The 18,620-nt window shown below is 38.9% G+C and overlaps 2 protein-coding genes across 5 annotated transcripts; one reads left to right on the top strand and one right to left on the bottom strand.

The window, feature by feature from the left end:
• Nucleotides 1–268: 268 nt before the first annotated feature.
• On the top strand, nt 269–13,243 carry LOC106654180 (sodium- and chloride-dependent glycine transporter 1-like). Of its 2 annotated transcripts, none has more exons than XM_014373924.2 (9): nt 269–1,447; nt 3,062–3,314; nt 3,753–3,911; nt 4,196–4,403; nt 4,499–4,670; nt 5,235–5,801; nt 5,881–6,222; nt 6,381–6,573; nt 7,476–13,243. In XM_014373924.2, the coding sequence occupies exons 1-9, from the start codon at nt 1,400–1,402 to the stop codon at nt 7,631–7,633; spliced, it is 2,100 nt and encodes a 699-aa protein (XP_014229410.1). In that variant the 5' UTR covers nt 269–1,399; the 3' UTR covers nt 7,634–13,243. The 2 variants fall into 2 exon arrangements, with proteins under 2 accessions (XP_014229410.1, XP_014229409.1); XM_014373923.2 differs by having other exon boundaries at nt 7,458–13,243.
• A 91-nt stretch (nt 13,244–13,334) lies between these two features.
• LOC106654181 (cytochrome b561 domain-containing protein 2-like) lies at nt 13,335–16,870 on the bottom strand. 3 transcript variants are annotated; one of them, XR_002763376.1, is made up of 4 exons: nt 16,416–16,870; nt 15,095–15,434; nt 14,094–14,715; nt 13,335–14,020 (listed from the first exon to the last, which is right to left on the bottom strand). XR_002763376.1 is itself a non-coding variant. In XM_014373925.2 (3 exons), exons 2-3 carry the CDS (start codon nt 15,401–15,403, stop codon nt 14,146–14,148), a joined length of 879 nt encoding a protein of 292 aa, XP_014229411.1. In that variant the 5' UTR covers nt 15,404–15,434; nt 16,416–16,870; the 3' UTR covers nt 13,335–14,145. The 3 variants fall into 3 exon arrangements, 2 of the variants coding, with proteins under 2 accessions (XP_014229411.1, XP_023313410.1); XM_014373925.2 differs by having other exon boundaries at nt 13,335–14,715; XM_023457642.1 differs by lacking the exon at nt 16,416–16,870 and adding an exon at nt 15,546–15,777 and having other exon boundaries at nt 13,335–14,715.
• Between the last annotated feature and the right edge of the window lie 1,750 nt (nt 16,871–18,620).

The raw sequence follows: 18,620 nt of genomic DNA, 5'->3' as shown, positions 1-18,620 counted from the left end.
TATATAGGTATAAAGTGGGTGGACGGGTGGCTCGCGAGCCATACAGAGGAGGTGGGGGGTGAGAGAAAGAAATACAAGGTTTCAGGAGCAGAGAGTAATATCGATCCCTTCTTCCCTCTTCTTCCATCTCTCTGAGCTTCTGCATGATGCTAGCTCGCTCTTGCTTCTTCGGGCGGGTGGATGGATGGATGCGCGGGACGCCGCCGCTCCGAGGAAAAGCTTCGCACGGAGTTCAGAGCGTGGCTATCAGCAGCGCAGTCGGCTTCGAGCTTTCGACGTGGCAACAGCGGGTCTGTCTGCCAACGCACGCGCGCTTGTACTTGAACCGTTTATAACACAGTAAAAGAGTCGAATCTCTGCTCGGCGGAGAGACAGCACATCGAATAAGAAAAGTTAACTGCTTTGTCTATAATACATTTACTACTGTCGGACCATTCGTTGACTCGCATCACTGAAATTTCGTCGCTGCTCGCTCGGAGAGGAGAGGAAGAAGATCGCCTGGCGCGATTCTTTTTTTTTGTCGCTGGAAACGCGCGTGTGTGTGTGAGTGTGTGTGAGTGTAGGGCAAGAGTGAAAAATACACACACGCAATCACAGGGAACTACGAAAGAGTTCGACACACAATCGTATCGTATCGAATCGAAAGCGCACAACAGCTCGATGCTTTGAACCGAAGGCCTCGGCTTTTTCCCGGGAGGGCCTACATAAGCGAATGGAAATTATTATTATGCCAATAAGTGGTGGATCGTCATTGGTTCGTTTGCCGCAGCGATCGTCGTCGTTGGATCATCGTCGACGACTAGTAGCACAACGACAAGTAGAGAGTATCGACTCGTTATAACACACGGTGCAGACACATCGAAGCTTTTTTCTACCTCTTCGCAACGAACAGCAGCAATTATCCGTAATAAATAAGCTATATAGGCCAGAGAACGGAGTAGAGAAAAGCAGCAGCAGCAGCAGCAGCAAAGAGAAGCACAATGTGCGGCGAGTACGGCGAACGACGAGATATCGATTATTATCGTCGCACGATGAAACGCAGAAGAGATTCGTACGCGACCACTACCAGCACCGATGCTGCTGCCGTTGGCAACGCGTGGATATAATAACCGTCATCGTCAATTGCTATCCGAGCTGTGTGTGTGTAGGTACAAAGCCGTCGCCTTCGCGGCCGATACTTGATGCAATTGCAACGACTACTGCTGCTGCCTCGTTAACGCTCGAAGCGATTCAAACGACAACAACAGCGACAAGAAGAATAACCGACTCATTTATCAACAAGAGCCTCAACAACGCCGTGTATCAAGACAGTGGGCTAACGCGGGTGAAGTTGGATCGTTTTAACAATTGGCAAAGTTAGACGAACACAGCCGGCAAACTGGAGAACCAGGGCTACAGGATGGAGGATACCTCCCCGAGGATACGTCCTTATCTGGACTGCTGGGATGTAAGTTTTTCCCTCGCGCACTCACATCATCTTATAATACATCTCTTTCATACATGTAGAGTAGTAATGTAACTTTCTCTCTCTCTCTCTCTCTCTGTCGGTGCCTGAGGCGCGCGCGTAAAAGCCACCAGCTGTATGTTGGTATGTGTCAGCGATGTATGCTATTCATGTGCGAGCGAGGCATGTGTGTGCCGTATAACGCGCGGCGCGCGGCACCAGTAGCGCCTGTAGCCAGCGTTATATGCGCTACTGCTGCTGCTGCTGGTGATCTTGAATGGGGCCGGGGGTGGGAGGCTTGGCCCATCGATTTTTCACCCAGCGAGCGAGAGAGACGCGCGGAGGATACATACGTATATAGTCGTCTCGAGCCAGATGGATGACTGCCTCTCTGTGTGTGTACGTGTACGCATACATAAACGCGGACACATAAATTTACGATATTATATCGCGCGTAACTATATACTGGGCTGCTGCTGCTGCAGATTCTTTTCTGCTATGTATTTCATGTGTACTTTGCAGCACGCAACTGCGCGCGAATCGCGTGGAAATACCATGGCATTCTTGCACACACACACACACACACACACGCACGTAGTAGAGTATGACGAACGATAATCCGATTTATTTGCATTTTTTGCCTTTCCCTCGTTTGTTTGCTTTTTTCTCCCTTTTTTTTTTAATATTTGTTCGATTTATTTACTTTCTGGTTGCAAAATTCAAATATCATGTCCCTCGGATAGCGGTGGCGTTGGTATGGCATCGCACTTAATTAAAACGAGAAAACTTTTCTGGCGAAGCGCGCGCGCGTGGGTAGCCGAAGCTCTGCAGCTCGCGGTTATACAGCACGTAAATATTTAATATTCGAAAAAAGAGAAAATAATGAATGAAATAGCTGCTATCTCGCTCTCTCTCGAAATAGTAATATCCTATATCCGAATATCTATTTTCGGTCGCGCCCAATTGACTTGTTGATTTTTTTCTTTTTTCCTTTTTTAACAACTACTAGTGGTATTTTTGCACATGCCTCGGGTATTATAGTACGCGGTAGGTATAGTATATGAAATAATGACAGGCGAAGCGTGCGATAATCGCTTCGGAGTTTCGGCGAACATATTTTAATATTTCACAGTTACGTAATCCACTGCACACGGACACACACACAGACGGGGACGTTCTTTTTATTCGCGTGAGTGGTATATTATATCGCCTGCGAGCTTTCGGATAAAGCCCGAGCTACGTAGGCCAATACCAGCGTGTTATACACACACGAAGAATTACTAATAGATGGCATTTACGCGATAGTATCGGGATTCAATTCATTCGTAGTCGAGCTTGCCAAAACCAGTAGTATAGTATAAAAGCTCGATTATATACTGTATATATATTCTGTGTACTTGTGTGTGCGATACATGTGTAATGCGAATTGTTGACTCTGACAAAGGCCTCTACACCCGCTGAAGTGAAAAGTCGAGAAAGGTCGTAATTCAGGCTCGTCGTTGTGTACGAACCAACTGTTAACGGAAATTTAACATATTCAAAATCGATGACTGATAGATAACAAAAAAAAAATGAAGGAAGAAAAATAATGAGAAATATTTTCTCTCGACTCTGTAGAACGACGACAAGTACTCGGTGGCCAACAGCCAGGCGCCGCTGCAGGCTGGCGAGGACGAGCACCCTGAGCGCGGCACGTGGAGCGGCAAATTCGACTTTCTCCTGTCGCTGCTCGGCTACAGCGTCGGCCTCGGCAACGTCTGGCGCTTTCCCTATCTCTGCTACAGCAACGGCGGCGGGGCCTTCCTCATACCGTTCACCGTCATGCTCATCATCGCTGGCCTGCCGCTCATGTTCATGGAATTGTCTCTCGGTAAGTGCATTCGCTAAATTTACAGTTAGAGGCTGTAAAAGCGAAGATAATTTTTTTTTTTCGTTGAAGAACATACATGGCAACTCTTTTCAATACTTCAGATATACTTAAGAACTGTATAAGTCTACTGACCTTCTATGTAACCATTACACACATCTAAGGTACCTATCGCAATCAAAAGCAGCTAGACATAAGATGAATTGTTGCTACTTGCACGTATAATAAAGTGAAGTTCACTGATGGAAAAAATTAATAATATAATCTAGGAGAATTTTAACAATTAAAAAAATTGGGTATTGAAAAATAGTTGTTCTGTGTGTTCTTCAAAACAATATTTTTTCACTTGTACAACCTGATACAGTGAATGTAAAATTAAAAACAATTAAACCCTCTTTGAACCAACGTATAATGCGTAATTTATCCGCATAATGTCAATAGGTCAATACGCGAGTCTGGGTCCCGTGGCCGCGTACAAACGATTCTGTCCGCTGCTGCGTGGGTTGGGCTACGGAATGGTGCTCGTCAGCTCGGTCGTGATGCTCTACTACAATCTCATCATCGCGTGGACGCTCTTCTACATGTTTGCGTCGGTGGCAGGTAACGTATACAAATTTGAAGATAGACGCGGGGATAACTTTACATCATTAATAATAACCCGAAGGCAATAACGTCGATGTTCAAAAAATGTGGAAAATTGACATTTTTTATCGATGGATTCTTGTAACATCGTAGTCGAAATTTTTGCAAGTATATCCTAGATGCAATTAAGAAATATGCTGTAAAGTTATCTGAAAAATTGAAGTAAAAAAAAACACGAAAGAAAAATTCAATAATATCGACTATATCCGCGACGCGCGTCACGTGCACGCACGTACGTACAGGGGGTGGCGAGCTGCCCTGGAGCAAGTGCGCCCCCGAGTGGAGCACGAGGGAGTGCTTCATGCCCGAGGCCGCTCTGGCCTGCGCCAGTCAGAATCTCACCTATTACAATCGCGAGTGTCTCAATTCCACGCAGATAATGGCCCACAATCTCACCGTGGAGTCGATCGCGCACATCATGCGCAAACCGCCGGCCGAGGAGTACTTCAAGTGAGTTTTTTATTTTATTTTATTATTATTATTTTTTTTTTTCATGGATCGACTACAATGATACATTCTTTTTTTATTGTCTATGTGTTGTACAGTAATCATGTGTTGCGTCTGAGTCACGGCATCGAGGAGACGGGCACGATCAGCCCGAAGATGGCCGGATGTCTGCTGCTCGCCTGGGTCATCGTTTTTCTCTGTCTGAGCAAGGGCGTGCAGAGCTCCGGCAAAGTCGTCTACTTCACGGCGCTGTTTCCTTACGTCGTCTTGGTAAGTCGCGCTAAACTCGTTAAAAAAAGCCTAAAATTTAATGTAGATTTAATGTGAAACCAGCCATTGAAATTAAAGCGAACAGTACTGAATTTTATTAAAAGAACTACTATATGAAATCATTGTTGGGAATTGATTTATCAAGGTTGATTTACTTTTGTGTATAAAAAACATGAAAAATGCAATAACGAATGATAACAAAATTAATAATATACCCAAATTTGAACTTTTTTCTTAAGAAATAAAGTTTTAATACTGATATAGTTTTTGCGTTGATCGTTAAAAAAAATTGACGAAAACTAGATCAAAATCAAAGCCAACCTCCACCGCTAGATGGCGAGTACCTTTCGCCGCAAACCTGCAAGTAATAAAGTAAATTAGAGTGAATATGTAATAATGAAAGGTTGGTGGTTTTTTACGTCCATACTGATATTTGGCTTTTTCGAAAAATTATCTATCGCCGCAGAATTTCGAAAGTTAAGCCTCTCGCGTGAATATTCCCGAGGCAGCGTCGGTATAACTAAACTAAACTCTGTTTTCGTCGCATCGCGCAACCGCGCGCAGATCGCCCTGTTCGCGCGCGGCATACTGCTGCCCGGCGCCGACGAGGGCATACTGTTCTACCTGACGCCCGACTGGAAGCGGCTCGCCTACGCCAAGGTCTGGGGCGACGCCGCCGTGCAGATATTCTTCGCCCTGAGCCCGGCCTGGGGCGGCCTCATCACTCTCAGCTCGTACAACAAGTTCACCAACAACTGCTACAAGGACGCGCTGATCGTGGCGGTGAGCAACATCGGCACCTCGTTCTTCGCCGGCCTCGTCATCTTCTCGGTGATCGGCTTTCTGGCGCACGAGCTCGACGTGCCGGTGGCCTCGGTCGTCGACGAGGGCGCCGGCCTGGCCTTCATCGTCTATCCCGAGGTCGTGTCGAGGCTGCCCGTCGCCCCGGTCTGGTCGCTGCTGTTCTTCGTCATGCTGCTCACCCTGGGTCTGGACTCGCAGTTCGCCCTCATGGAGACGGTCACCACGGCGATACTCGACGGCATACCGGCCCTCAGGAATTTCAAATTCTGGGTCGTGCTGGCTTGCGCCGTTTTCGGCTACGCGGGTGGACTCATTTTTACGACGAACGTGAGTTTATATTCCCAAAAAAAAAAAAACAAAAAAAACCTCGAAATAGTTGAAAAAAATTAAATTACTGCGATCGCAGGCCGGCATGTACTGGTTACAACTGATGGACAAGTACGCGGCCAACTGGTCGGTGCTGCTGATCGCCATCAGCGAGTGCATCCTCGTGGCCTGGATCTACGGGGCGGATCGCTTCCTGGACGACATCCAGCAGATGATCGGGGTGCGCGGCCGCTGCTGGCGCATGTTCTGGAAGTGGATGTGGAAGGTGGTGACGCCCGCCGCGCTCTTCTTCATTCTGTTCTTCAATTGGGTCGAGTACGAGCCGCTGCGCTACGGCTCCTACGTCTATCCGAGATGGGCCGACGTCGTCGGCTGGGTCGTCGGACTGCTGCCCGTCATCGTCATCATCGTTTTGGCTGTGGTTAGTTTTATTATCCACGCCTCTTACAAAAAGTAGGAAACTTACATTTCAGTTAACACATAAACTTCCTACTTTTCGTAAGAGGCATCGACAAATGCTTCGAAGCCGTAGTTTCTGGATAATTTCCAACTCGATTGAATTTTTTTTTTCTTATACAGAGTCAGTTGCGCGTCGGCAAAAGAAATCGATCGGACTATCAGGAAGAGGAGGAGGACGACGACGAGTTCAGAGGGAACGGAAATGGCCTCTGGAGAAGAGCGAGAAAATTGCTGCAACCGACACCGGACTGGGGACCAGCGGGTCGTAATCCACTGACACCTTCGAGAACGTTGCCCCATACTCCGTCTCCAGGTAATTTGAATAAATAAATGATTTGATTCAATTTTCTAGGTACGTTTTACTAGAAAAAAGTATTTTTTTCTTCAATTTAATTTGTATTTGTTCTGTTTTGATCGAAGAAAATTTACACGTTGCACTTGTGTAATTAATAAAGAATCATTTCAATTTGCAGTAGCGATCAAATTTTTTAGTGAACGACGTAGATTGATTTTAAAGCATGAATCAGTAGTTATCATTCGACCGAGCATTAAAAAAACTACAGTACAGTTACATTCTTAAAACAAATACAATTTTAGATCATAAATTAAATACATGGGGGAGGGGGAGGGGTTTAAATAATTATTGAAGACGTTTTTTTTAAACTTTTCTTTTTTTTTAAGATATAATTTTGATATTATCTCTTAATATTTTATGAGAATAAAAGATAGATATATTTTAGAACAGGATTTAGATGAAAAATATTGAATTAATGGTTAATTAATAAATAGATATAGATTAGTTATTCTTTTATACTTTAGTATAATTTTATTTAAAAAATTTAATGAGTTAGACTCATCGAAAAATTCAATTTTCATAGTTTTCAATTCAATTAAAAGTGTTTATCTCTATAATTATTTTTTTGTTTTTTTTTTTAGTTTAGAAATGTAACGATATATTTTTTATTTACAAGATTCTCAACATAATAAATTTCTTAATTTTATTGAAATTATTACAATTTAAACAATTTGAATAATTTGACAGTTCTTATTATCTAATATTAAATCTAAACAACAACAAAAACAATAAACACACAAAGTGCACCGAATAATACAATTATATACACTTGTACAATAAAAAAAAAACAACAATTGATCGCCCATCTGAGTGTGATTGTCCGATTAATTCAAAATGCGAAGTTCCCACGATATCCGCAGGAGCGCAGTGCGGCTACGACTCCGTAACCAACACCCTGCTGCTGGTCAACGGCGAGCCGATAACGCTGCACCAGAGCGCCTCGTCGCAAAAGCTGCCCGGCCCGTCGATACTGAAGAACTCGAGCAAGACCGACCTCGTCACCTCGCAACAGGTGTGACAGGATTATTATTAAAAAAGGGATCCTCGCAGGGGAAGAAGCTCGACCTCGAAAATAATACTGACCCTAATAGTCCCCCTCAATCCTCAACCCTGTTATTCCGGAATGCAACAAAATAAAACCTGTGTCCGCGTGTTTCGATGTTAAGCGATATAATAACTTATTATATACATAAGAAAAAAAACAAAATATTTTGCCACCGAGGAAGAAGTTAAAGGGGAAAAATTATGTGTGTTCGTATGTAGTACTACTATATTAAAAAAAAAAGTTAATTATTGATATTAAGATGCTGAAATTATTCGAATGAACTTCTTTTTATTTTTTGTTATTTTTAACTGTCGATTATTATGGCTAATAACTCAATATTTCAAATGAGAAAAGCCATTGATATTTTTTTCCAACTTGAACTAGGGTATACTTGGGTTACAAACGAAAACACCCTCTCTAAATATTTTAATTCATGCCTTTTATTATCGGACGAAAAATCAATATTGGAGTCTTATTTAATATTCTGCTCTCTACTGTTTTCGTAATTTTTGTTTTCTCTCCCGAAGATGATAAATCTGAAAAAAAAACTTGACAAAATTTAATCGATAAGAAAATTAATTAACGCGCGAGATAACAAACAAAATGATAACAAATAAAGTAGCCTGCCAAATTGAGAAAAAAAAGATGAAAAATTATGAAACTGGAAGGCAAAGTCAACACTTAATTAATAAGCAACTTGCCAGAAAAATTACTACACATTATTTTGCGATATACTGCGCAGCAATCACAGCGCGAGATCAGGTTACTGGGGGAAAATTTATTAGACGTTCGATTGACGCATTCGAGTTAACAGTTAAATTACGGGCAAACTAGTGTTCATGAGTATCATATAAGTTATCACTTACCTAAGGTCAATCAAATAAATAGATTAAAAATTTACAAATATTTAGCTGTGAATCTATGCTATATTATATAACTCTTAATGATTACCATATTATTTAACGTGTGCGATTGGGAAAATATAAGCTTCGATATTCTTTCTGACTCCCAATTATGTGCATCGCTTTCGAGTGCTGAAAATTGATTCGGTATTTCTTAATTATTTTAAATTAAAGAAATACGAAAACTGCGGAGGATAAGAGCACTGAATAAGATTCTAATTTTCAGTCGAAAATTCCAAAATAAAAATGCAAGAATAGTTATAAACCGAAAAATTTCTTGAAACTATATTAATTGCACAAGTCATTAGTGATATTTAAAATTACTTATTCTTATAAAAATATTTTGCGACAAAATTAAAGAAAATTTCATTATTTTCTCGTTATTTATCTCATTATTATGAAAGCTTTGAGAAAATATCCTGTGAACAAGTAATTATATTTACACTGCACTATCGAACTAATTGAAAAATTTATTTAATTAATGTAATTATTTATTCAAGACAAGAATGTAAAATATCATTTGATAGGTTTTCTATTTAAAGAATCTGTAAATACTGCGTATTGTATAAAAGTACCAGAAAAGTTTCAGGTTCTGGTAAGCCTGAAGACAAAGGAAATTTGAAACAATAATTTTAAAAATTTTGATACTTTATTTTTGTGAAGTTGAAAGTATTGGAGTCATGGAACTTGCAGGCAAGAAGATTACACTATTTAATTATAATGTATTCAATTACGATGTTACAATGACAAAGATTTATATCAAAGTTTGATCCAAAGCATAATCTATTTATCACTCAGCTGTGCTGTAAAATTCTACAATTATTTTTTAACATTCGCTTAAATGAATCATCAAATACAAGCTCAAGTAAAAGTATTGCAAGTTTGAAAGATGTTGAATGTCCCCCCATAGTCAATAAGAAGCATTAAAATGTAATTTTCTTTGAGAACATATAATTGTAATATTTTGGTTAATATTTTATATTGTAAAAGAAATATTAGCACTATTCATTATTCTTTGAATAGATACAGATACTTTTATTACAATTACGCCGCTCTTTTGAAAATAATTGGCATGAAAGTTTCAATCAATCATAAAAATTTATGCTGATCTAAAATTTAGGTAAACTATCTTTTAGCTTTCGAATAATTAATTTCTTTTCTTTCATTTGAAGTTATAATGGAACAAAATCGACCATATATTACAAGCAATAAAAATTGTAATATTTTCGAGGTGATTAAAAATGAGTCAATTGGTTTAAGTTTTTTTTTTAAGTATTCCGGCACACCATATCTGCTAGGCGTTCTTCTGTTTCACATGAAATTCTTCAAAATTAATAGTAATTAAACGAAACATTATCCGATGAAAATTATATTTATGCAATCTAATGACGCCTTCAAAAACTTTTAAACATTGCTTCAAAATAGTTTATTAAAAAATTCACTAAGGAATATCGTACATACCATCGAACTTTGTAGTTTTTTTGGAGAATCTTAAATAACTTAGTCGAAGAAACTAATCACTACACGACCTCATTTCCATTTCTAATCAGTTAAAAATGAACTTTTTTACTATGAGTGAAAATCCAAAAAGATAAATCAATTACATTATATATCAAAAGATCTTTCAATATCAGATTTGGTGAAAACCTACATAAAACACCTATTTTTGTCGATGCATTCCATTTGAAATAAATAACAATAATCGTATCTTATTACACTTCACCTTCAAAATAAAAAGTAAGAAAACTGAAAATATTTTTGCTTAATACTCATAGAAGACAGAAAGAGGTAGATGTATTTTTTCATCGAGAGTTTAAATATTCTCTTTGTACACGTATTGTGACTGACATCGCAAACTAACATTAATACTTTTTTAAACGAAATTTTAACTTTTAATAGGTTCTTTTGTATATTGATACGAAAATTTTGTTCCCTTTGAATACTTAAAGAAGTTTCTACAATCTACGATGTTTTGTATTGAAAATACTTAGATGAGTATTTGAAGAAAAATAATATACATTTAGTTTTACAATAATTAATTAGATTTTTACATACTATGGAAAAGATGAATGGATTTGGACCTGAAAATTTTGAACGAAGTGGTACATCAAATCAACTTTTGATCAAAGTTCTGTTATTAAAGTTTATTTAATCGTTTCGACCCGAATCAGCGATACGCTAAAAAAATTCTCTTTACGTCTTACTTTAAATCTAAATTATTTTGTTTCTTCGAATGATTCGTTCCATGTAATATATACCATAGTTATTAATGAAATTGGAATTGAAAATAATAATCCTGTTTCTAAAGAAATATAGATACACAAACAGGAATAAAGCTGCGAGGTATCCGTCAGAAGCCATAATAATTGTCAAGTGCATTGTGATTGATGTACTTACACGTATAAATAATATACATATATTATAACCTGTGAGAAAACCTGTGAAAAAGAATCAGGCCTCTTGTTACTGAAAAAAAATTGTAGAAAGAAAATAAAGTGTCAGTGTGAATAATAATGTAATTATAATGCTAATATTAAGTAAATAGAAATAGAAAGTATTTTAAACTCGAGCAGAAAAGTTCAATCACTTCGCGTTATTCATGAAAGAAATGTGTTGAAAATTTTAAAAAGTTTATTTATCGCACGAGTAAATAAAAATATTCGTGTCTACATCCGTAGGTCATGCGTATAAACGTGCTTGTAAATAATATATAGGTTTCGAACAAAGAAGTGACTTGATAAAAGATACAAAGTTATAGATATGTTCCTCGCGGCGAAATGTGTATAATTATATAAGAAGAGCGACTGATTTAGATACTGAATGACGCTGAGCTGTGTGTATACCTCTCAGAAACATAAACGCAAAATCCAAGATTCGGCAAAAGGAAAAGTTTCAAAAATATTACGAGAATTCGGAAAGACACAGTATACAGTTAAATGAGCTATTTTTACCAAACTGCGTAAAATTTCAATCGATACAACTGTACTATATAATGAAAATATTGATAAATGAAGAGCACTTGAGCGGCGATGATAAATTGAGAGAGTTGAAAAATTTACTTTTTAAGAAATCGAGAGAGTTTTGTAAAGAGTAGTGAAATACATGAGCTATATGTCGGTCGGTGAGCAAAACAAGTTAAATATTTTCTTCGGACGTGAAGATTTTTCAAGCTGGTTCTGGTAAAATTTTCATATAATTATAAAAAGTAAACGAGAGAAAAGTGAAAAATGTACCTAGTTTTAACGATAAAAGTAAACACAAAAAAATATTCAAAAAATTATAACAGTCGATCTCCCGATGATGTGTATGGTAGGTTATAAGTATTCTGAGCTTATTAAGTAAGCCATCAAAATATAGAGCAGACAGTACAAAGTTATGTGTCCTATAAAAAAAGTATGAGTCAAGAATCGGAGTAACATAGAATTGCCTTATAACCAAAGTTATTTTACAGCAAGTCGAATATCTGAATGGAGTTTAGTAATTAATGTTTTTTAAGTAATACCTTAAATATATAGTGCCCTTGATTCTGTACCTAAGATAGTATTCAAAGATAAAGAAAAAAATGCAAAATTATATATAATATAACATGTAAAGAATATCAGATCTGGTTTATATATATTTATTATAGTTGTGCGAAAAAAAGTATGCTTTAGAATCAAAGTGCCATCGAATCAATGAAACAAGTGGGTAATATAAGTATTATGTACCATATGAAAAGTATAAGTCGATTTGTCACTGTCGAGCGTAGCTCGGGGCGACGAAATTGACGCTCGATCGAATTCCAACTATGTAATAAGGTTGCACGTACTATTTTTGACACAAAGTGCCGAATGTTAACTTTTACGTTTGGAAAATTTACAAGTTGGAGAGTGCAGCTTGTGAAGCATACAAAAAAATATATAACTTTTGATCAGTTTTAAAAAAATCAACTTCGTATACATTTTTATACGAATAATTTATTTATCTAATTATTTAAATGAAAAATATTTGGCTTACGAAAGGAAAAACATGGATGTAATATAATTTTGAGGATTGCGATGCGATTCTTTTAAAAATGTTTAGAATTGCATAATGAGTGAGATGTTGCTTCATTTAATTTGTATCTATGAATGTGCATGAATTATAAGGTATTAAAAAGCTTTATTTAAAATTACAAAAGTAGATATAAAAAGATTTTACAAAATTATTCGATAACAACTGGTCCTGGTTTATATTTGTTTTTAATCTCCCGCATTGAAGTCTTAAGATTACAATATCGATTTATGTAATAACTGCACGTGACCCTTCCAAAAAAAAATGAATCGTTAATGTAATATTCTATTCAAAAGATTATAAATTGAATAAATATTGTACCGCAAAAATTTCGTTGATAATACTATACCGACATTAAAAAAAATTAGATACAGATCTGTGTGTAATGGAATATGTGTGTAAACGTTGTTACGTTGTTTTTGAGGCAAACTCAAAGTTAGTTTGATATATTATATCGTACAAAAAAAAGTAAACAGAGTCAAAATTGAGCGAGGCTGATCGCAATTATACAAAAAAAGAAGCTAAATTTATTTTAACGGACGATTGCTACGATAATTTGTGTTGATTTCATTTGTATCCGTTAAACTCTACTTGTATGTAATAATGATGCGTGTAAGAATAATAAAGTGTTGATATATGGTTGACGATATACATGCTTTTTTCAAATTTATTTAAGGCACTCACCTCCTTAATACGTTTCCCAGATATATTATGCTTATTATGTACATAACTTTATGTTCTCCAAAAGAATGGCCATTGTGCCTGGTAGAAATGCTCAACATTTAATGGCTAGTTTTAGACCATTAAAAAAGGTTCTTGATGAAGAATTAATGAAACATTTAATTTTTCAAAAGCTTGCTTTGACTTATACAATTATTTTGCCTTTACTACTTGCAGATTTACAGGGAAAGGTACTTGCCACCTAGTGTTGAAGACAAAAAGTGAAATTATCGCATTTACGTTAAATTATGATTTTCATGGCATTAACAGTCTTCTTAATAATGATAATATAATCGCAACAACAAAAAAATCACCATAAACAACCTAATCAATGATAATGTATTTAAAAACATCTTAAATGGTAATTTTCAGGGCAATCATCAATGCCGAGCATTTATATCAGGTTCAATAAAGTTTTAAATCGTAAACGGTACATACTTGTCTTTTAACGGTCGTTATTACAATTATTCCAGCAACTATATATAATTATTTTATTGGTATCTATACTGCTCAATTGATAATCATCTTTGGATATTTGATCATCTCGCCTCCACTAATAGGACGACGAGTTAGGACTTAAATTCGATATAAAAACGCTCTATTTATTCAGTTCGCGTCTTCTTTTTTTTAATCTCTCTACGTGTATGTAGCACAGCTTCGAACGTTTTTCTTTTCTCGTGTTAGTGTAACGAAAAATGAATTATACCTGAAAAAAAAAAAAAAACTACAACTCGTGGTTTCTTGAATGTGTCGTTGTAAATTCTTCGAAAAAACAGCACCTTGGAATGAATGAAAAAAAAATAAAAATCGAATAACATCGCGGCACACGAATCAAGTACTATCGGCGGTATCTTTGACCGGCGCCACCACCTTATTGGCAGCAGGCCTCGGCTTCATGAGTACTCGAGTCCTCGCCGCTGCGCCGATTATCGGCTTGAACAGCACCAGCAGTCCGGCGAAGAACAGCGAGGCGAACACGAGATCGCGCCCGGTCTCGCCCGCGCCGATATTGGTCCACCACCTGTTGTAAGTGCCGTTGATCACGGTGGCCAGCAGCAGCACCGTGAGTCCGATGCCGGCGTACGAGTGCACGACCTTGAGGAGAACCGGCCGCACCCGCGGATAGAACCACTTGGCGTTGTTGGCCAGCATACCGAAGCAGGCCACCGCGCAGGTGATCACGATGGTCGAGAGGCCCAGCTGGCCGTGCGTCGTGACGAAGTGATCCCGACCCTCGTCGTTCTTGCTCAGGATGACGATCACCAGGCCAGCCACGAGGAGCGATATCCCGAGCAGATGCAGCATCCAGTGCAGTCGGACTCGCAGCGTACGCCCGAAGTTCTTCGATATTAACGCCACGCCGGATATGGAGTAGACGGCTTCCATGATAACGAGGCCGGCCTGAAAAATGAATGATCATTCGCTATTAGATCGTGTCATTTGTTTGGAACAGAGACAATTTTATATTATGAAAAAATATTTCCCCCCCGTTGATTGAATTACGAATTCATTACGAACAATAGTCGCGCGCGGAAAAAAATGCGAAAGATAAACCGTTCAATAATGAGCGCATAACTTCTCGCGTTATAAAAGCGTGTTGAATTATCGATATATTGCCCCGTGAGCGCATAAAATATAGCACGCAACGCGCATCTCGACACCGTGACGGTGCGCGGCGCTAATAACAATGTTCGACAACCTGACCATTAAAATATCATCGTTATTATTATTATTACTATTATTAATCGCGCATGTGTGTGTAACATAACGTAATACTCACGCCGAGGGACATGCATATCGGATGCCATGAAAAGAAGCTGTAGCTTTCGAAAGCCAATCCCACGATGTACAAAACCGGCAGCAACAATAGCAAATGCGTCAATACGCTCGCGGCGATCGCGAGTGGGCTCGGTTGCGATTTTAAATTGTGACGATGATGATGATGGTGATGATGAGGATCGTGCTCATCGTCGCTCAGCTGCTGCTGCTGCTCGGACGCCTGAGCTACAGTTGCTGGTGCTTCTGGTGACTGCTGCTGCTGCTTCTTCTGCATCTCCTGCTTTTGCTGTTCTTCTTTTTCCTTCGTCATGGTCTACGGAACGACGGCGAGAAAAATGTTTCTGAAAGGAATGAAAAATAAAAAACCACGTACATTAGCGCATACAGGCCACAGACGCGCACAATTGATCGCTAAAAGCGAAATTCTTTACGTAATACGCGTATAATGTTACCAAGAAAACGAGACACGCAGAGAAAGATGCAACGAGAGTTATGATTCATAGTTGCGATTGACTCTATTCTGAATTGGCATCTTTCTTTTCTCTCTCTCTCTCTCTCTCTCTCTCTCTCTCTCTCTCTCTCTCCACTCTCCTCTTCGTCTGCCGAGTGCATCAAGAAATAAATTATAGGCAACACGCCTTTAACGCACTAAGGAATATCTCACATACGAATCTCTCGCGCGGACGCGCGCGCGTAATTTTTCAATCGAGCGAGTATGACTGGGTGTACACATTTTTAAGAATGGACATTATCCATCAGAGTAAAAAATCTGAATTCGTCCATTAAATTACGCGGTTTCCCGCCGCCGCTGCGTGTGACGCATCGATTCCTGCGTTAATTACCCTCATTATCATCGATGAGTCCTCGAGCCAGTGGTACTTGCTACACTACACAGACTCGTATTACAATAATAAGTAGATTCAAACGAAACAAAGTAGTATCGGTTCAGCGGAGGAATGCGCCGCGCGCGCGACTTTGCTTTTTAATTAGTTTTGTTATAAATCGGCCTTGAAATAACTACTGCTGCAGAGAGAGAGACACACGCGCACATAGACACACGGCGTTCGCCGAGGTATACACATGTAATACATATTTCATTGGAGTCGATGGCGCGATTTGCGTTCCGAATGCAAAGCAAGCCCGTTTACGGGCACGGACGTATGCGTGTCTTGTGCCGCTTGTTTTTCCTTTTTTTTTTACTGAAGTTAAAAAAATATTTTCGAGCCGAGGATGCATGCGTAATTAGAGGCTTATTCTAGGACCAATTATACGAAACGATCGTTATATGTATTTGAATTAATAGCAATTATTGGTTGAGTTACCTGTGGCCGCTACTTTCAATCGTTGATGAATTAATATAATCTTGATACAATACACGCCCTGCTTATCAATGAATGAAAAAATTATCAACGATAAACAATCACTAACTCACTCACGCTCGCATTACCACAACAAATTACTATAAACAGACGAACGCGTGTGTGATTAAAAAAAAAAAAAAATACGCGCGAGACACTATCCACTGGACGGTGTCCGACGAGTCTCTGTTATATTATATGCGCGCGTTACGTCTTCGGCGCTGGTGCATGAAATATCTGCTGCTGTGCCGCCGTTAAGATGCGCGCCGTTTGTTTTCTTTCCTCTCTCTCTTTCTCTTATACCATATAGCTGCTTCGATGATCCCACTACTTCCACGACTAAGTTATATAGTTATGTGTGTCCGTGCGCGCGTGTGCGCATTATTTTATAACACAAAACGCACAAGATGTGTGTGCCCCTCCTCTCGTGAATCGCCGCTCCGCATCGGTCGCTCTCTCGCTCGCTCGTTATATAGCGCTATATAGATTTTTTTCGTTGCCGCGAGTATGAAGCATGTGCAATGTTATGCATGATGACGATTGCACACGTGCATCCATGTGTATATATTACATGTACTGGTGATTGACGTACATAATACATGCGAGTGATCCGTTCGCTCGTATCTCAGCCTGTTTCTCTTCTCTCCTTGTTTTTCTTCGTCTTCTTTCGCTCTTACTCTCTATGAATGTATATAGTCGAGCAGCTTGAAATCAAGGGCATAGTTAAATGATTATTAGCTCGGGATTTCGCGAGAATTCAGCACACACATAATCTCTGTCAAAAAAGAAACTTAAATAGAAGAGGCACTCTGAACGTTGAATCGCTTCGCTTGTTCACGGTACTAAATGATTTTTTGTAAGAGATACCGACGTATTCAACGAAAAAGTTAGACGGTGTTTGTCCTCGTCTCGTAGAAGGCAAGCGAGGGGCTGACGTGCCGAAATTGCAACGTCAAAGGTAAAATCGATCAAAACTTGTGCCTAGTCAAAAATGATTTTAAGTCTTCATCCACTAAGAATTTGAAAAAAGTATTCCCCCCGATTGGGCCTGTATTGAATGAAGGACGATCTTTTACAAACACTAGACGTTTAAGAAGAGCTCCGCACGTATCAATTTTTTTATTTGTTATTTGAGGTTAGTTTAAGATTCAGAAATAGTTCAGAAATGGTACGTTTCAAACGCGCTTCGCGCGCGTCAACTTTTCATTCGAATTTTAAAGTTACTCAAGTAATAACTGGCTCTTGACAGTTATTAGCAGCACAGGAGCTCCTATAGAGTCAGGTCGCGTCGGGCTTCGTCGATAGTGTCAGCGAATCAAAGGTCGTTTTAAGCAACTTCACTTTTCGGCCGTTCTCTTTTTTACAAGTAGAATCCTCGCCAATTTTTACCCGCAATCAATTATAGTAAATATAAGTTCTCTGCTAGCAGCCGATCAGCTGATGTGCTCCCGGATTAAATTTATTCCACACTGAGTGTTGCAAACGGAATTAAGGGAAAGGACAATATTTTTAGACTTATCATTCAGTTGAAGAAACCAAGATGTTCGTTAACCTCGTCGATGATAAATGTTGCTTCTACTGCGGCTCCACGCAAACTGACTCGTCGCCTAGAAACGTCAGTCTTATACAGTAAATTTCCTGCGAAACAGAGCTGCGCAGGAGACCGCGGCCGATATTTCAAGACACAGACCGTTTAAAAACAACGGTTTTTTTTAAATATCACACACGTCAATAAAAAGGTCGTTTAATAAACGTTTTTCACACAAGGCGCGATAAAAAATTAGATTTAACAAATTTACACAAGTCACTTAATTACACAAAGATCACTTTCACTTTGCCTTCGGAAGAGAAATGTTACCTCCACGGCTGCTCGACAAAAACTGACTCGTCGCCTCGAAACTTCAGTCTTATATAGTATATTTCCTGCGCAACAGAGCTGCGCAGGAGACCGGGGCCGATTTTTCAAAACACAGACCGTTTAAAAAAAACCGTATTTTATCGGGTATCACACACGTCACTTAATTCACTTAATTACAAGTCACTTTATTACACAAAAATCACTTTCACTTGCCGTCGGGAGAGATGTTACCTCGACAGCTGCTTGACACAAACTAACTCGTCGCCTTGAAACTTCAGTCTTATATAGTAAATTTCCTGCGCAACAGAGCT

The sequence above is a fragment of the Trichogramma pretiosum genome, unplaced genomic scaffold (genome assembly GCF_000599845.2).
Source record: "Trichogramma pretiosum strain Unisexual culture from Peru unplaced genomic scaffold, Tpre_2.0 scaffold213, whole genome shotgun sequence".
Lineage (NCBI taxonomy): Eukaryota > Metazoa > Arthropoda > Insecta > Hymenoptera > Trichogrammatidae > Trichogramma > Trichogramma pretiosum.
Note: the sequence above shows the minus strand (reverse complement) of the source record. Positions and strands in the feature narration are given on the sequence as shown.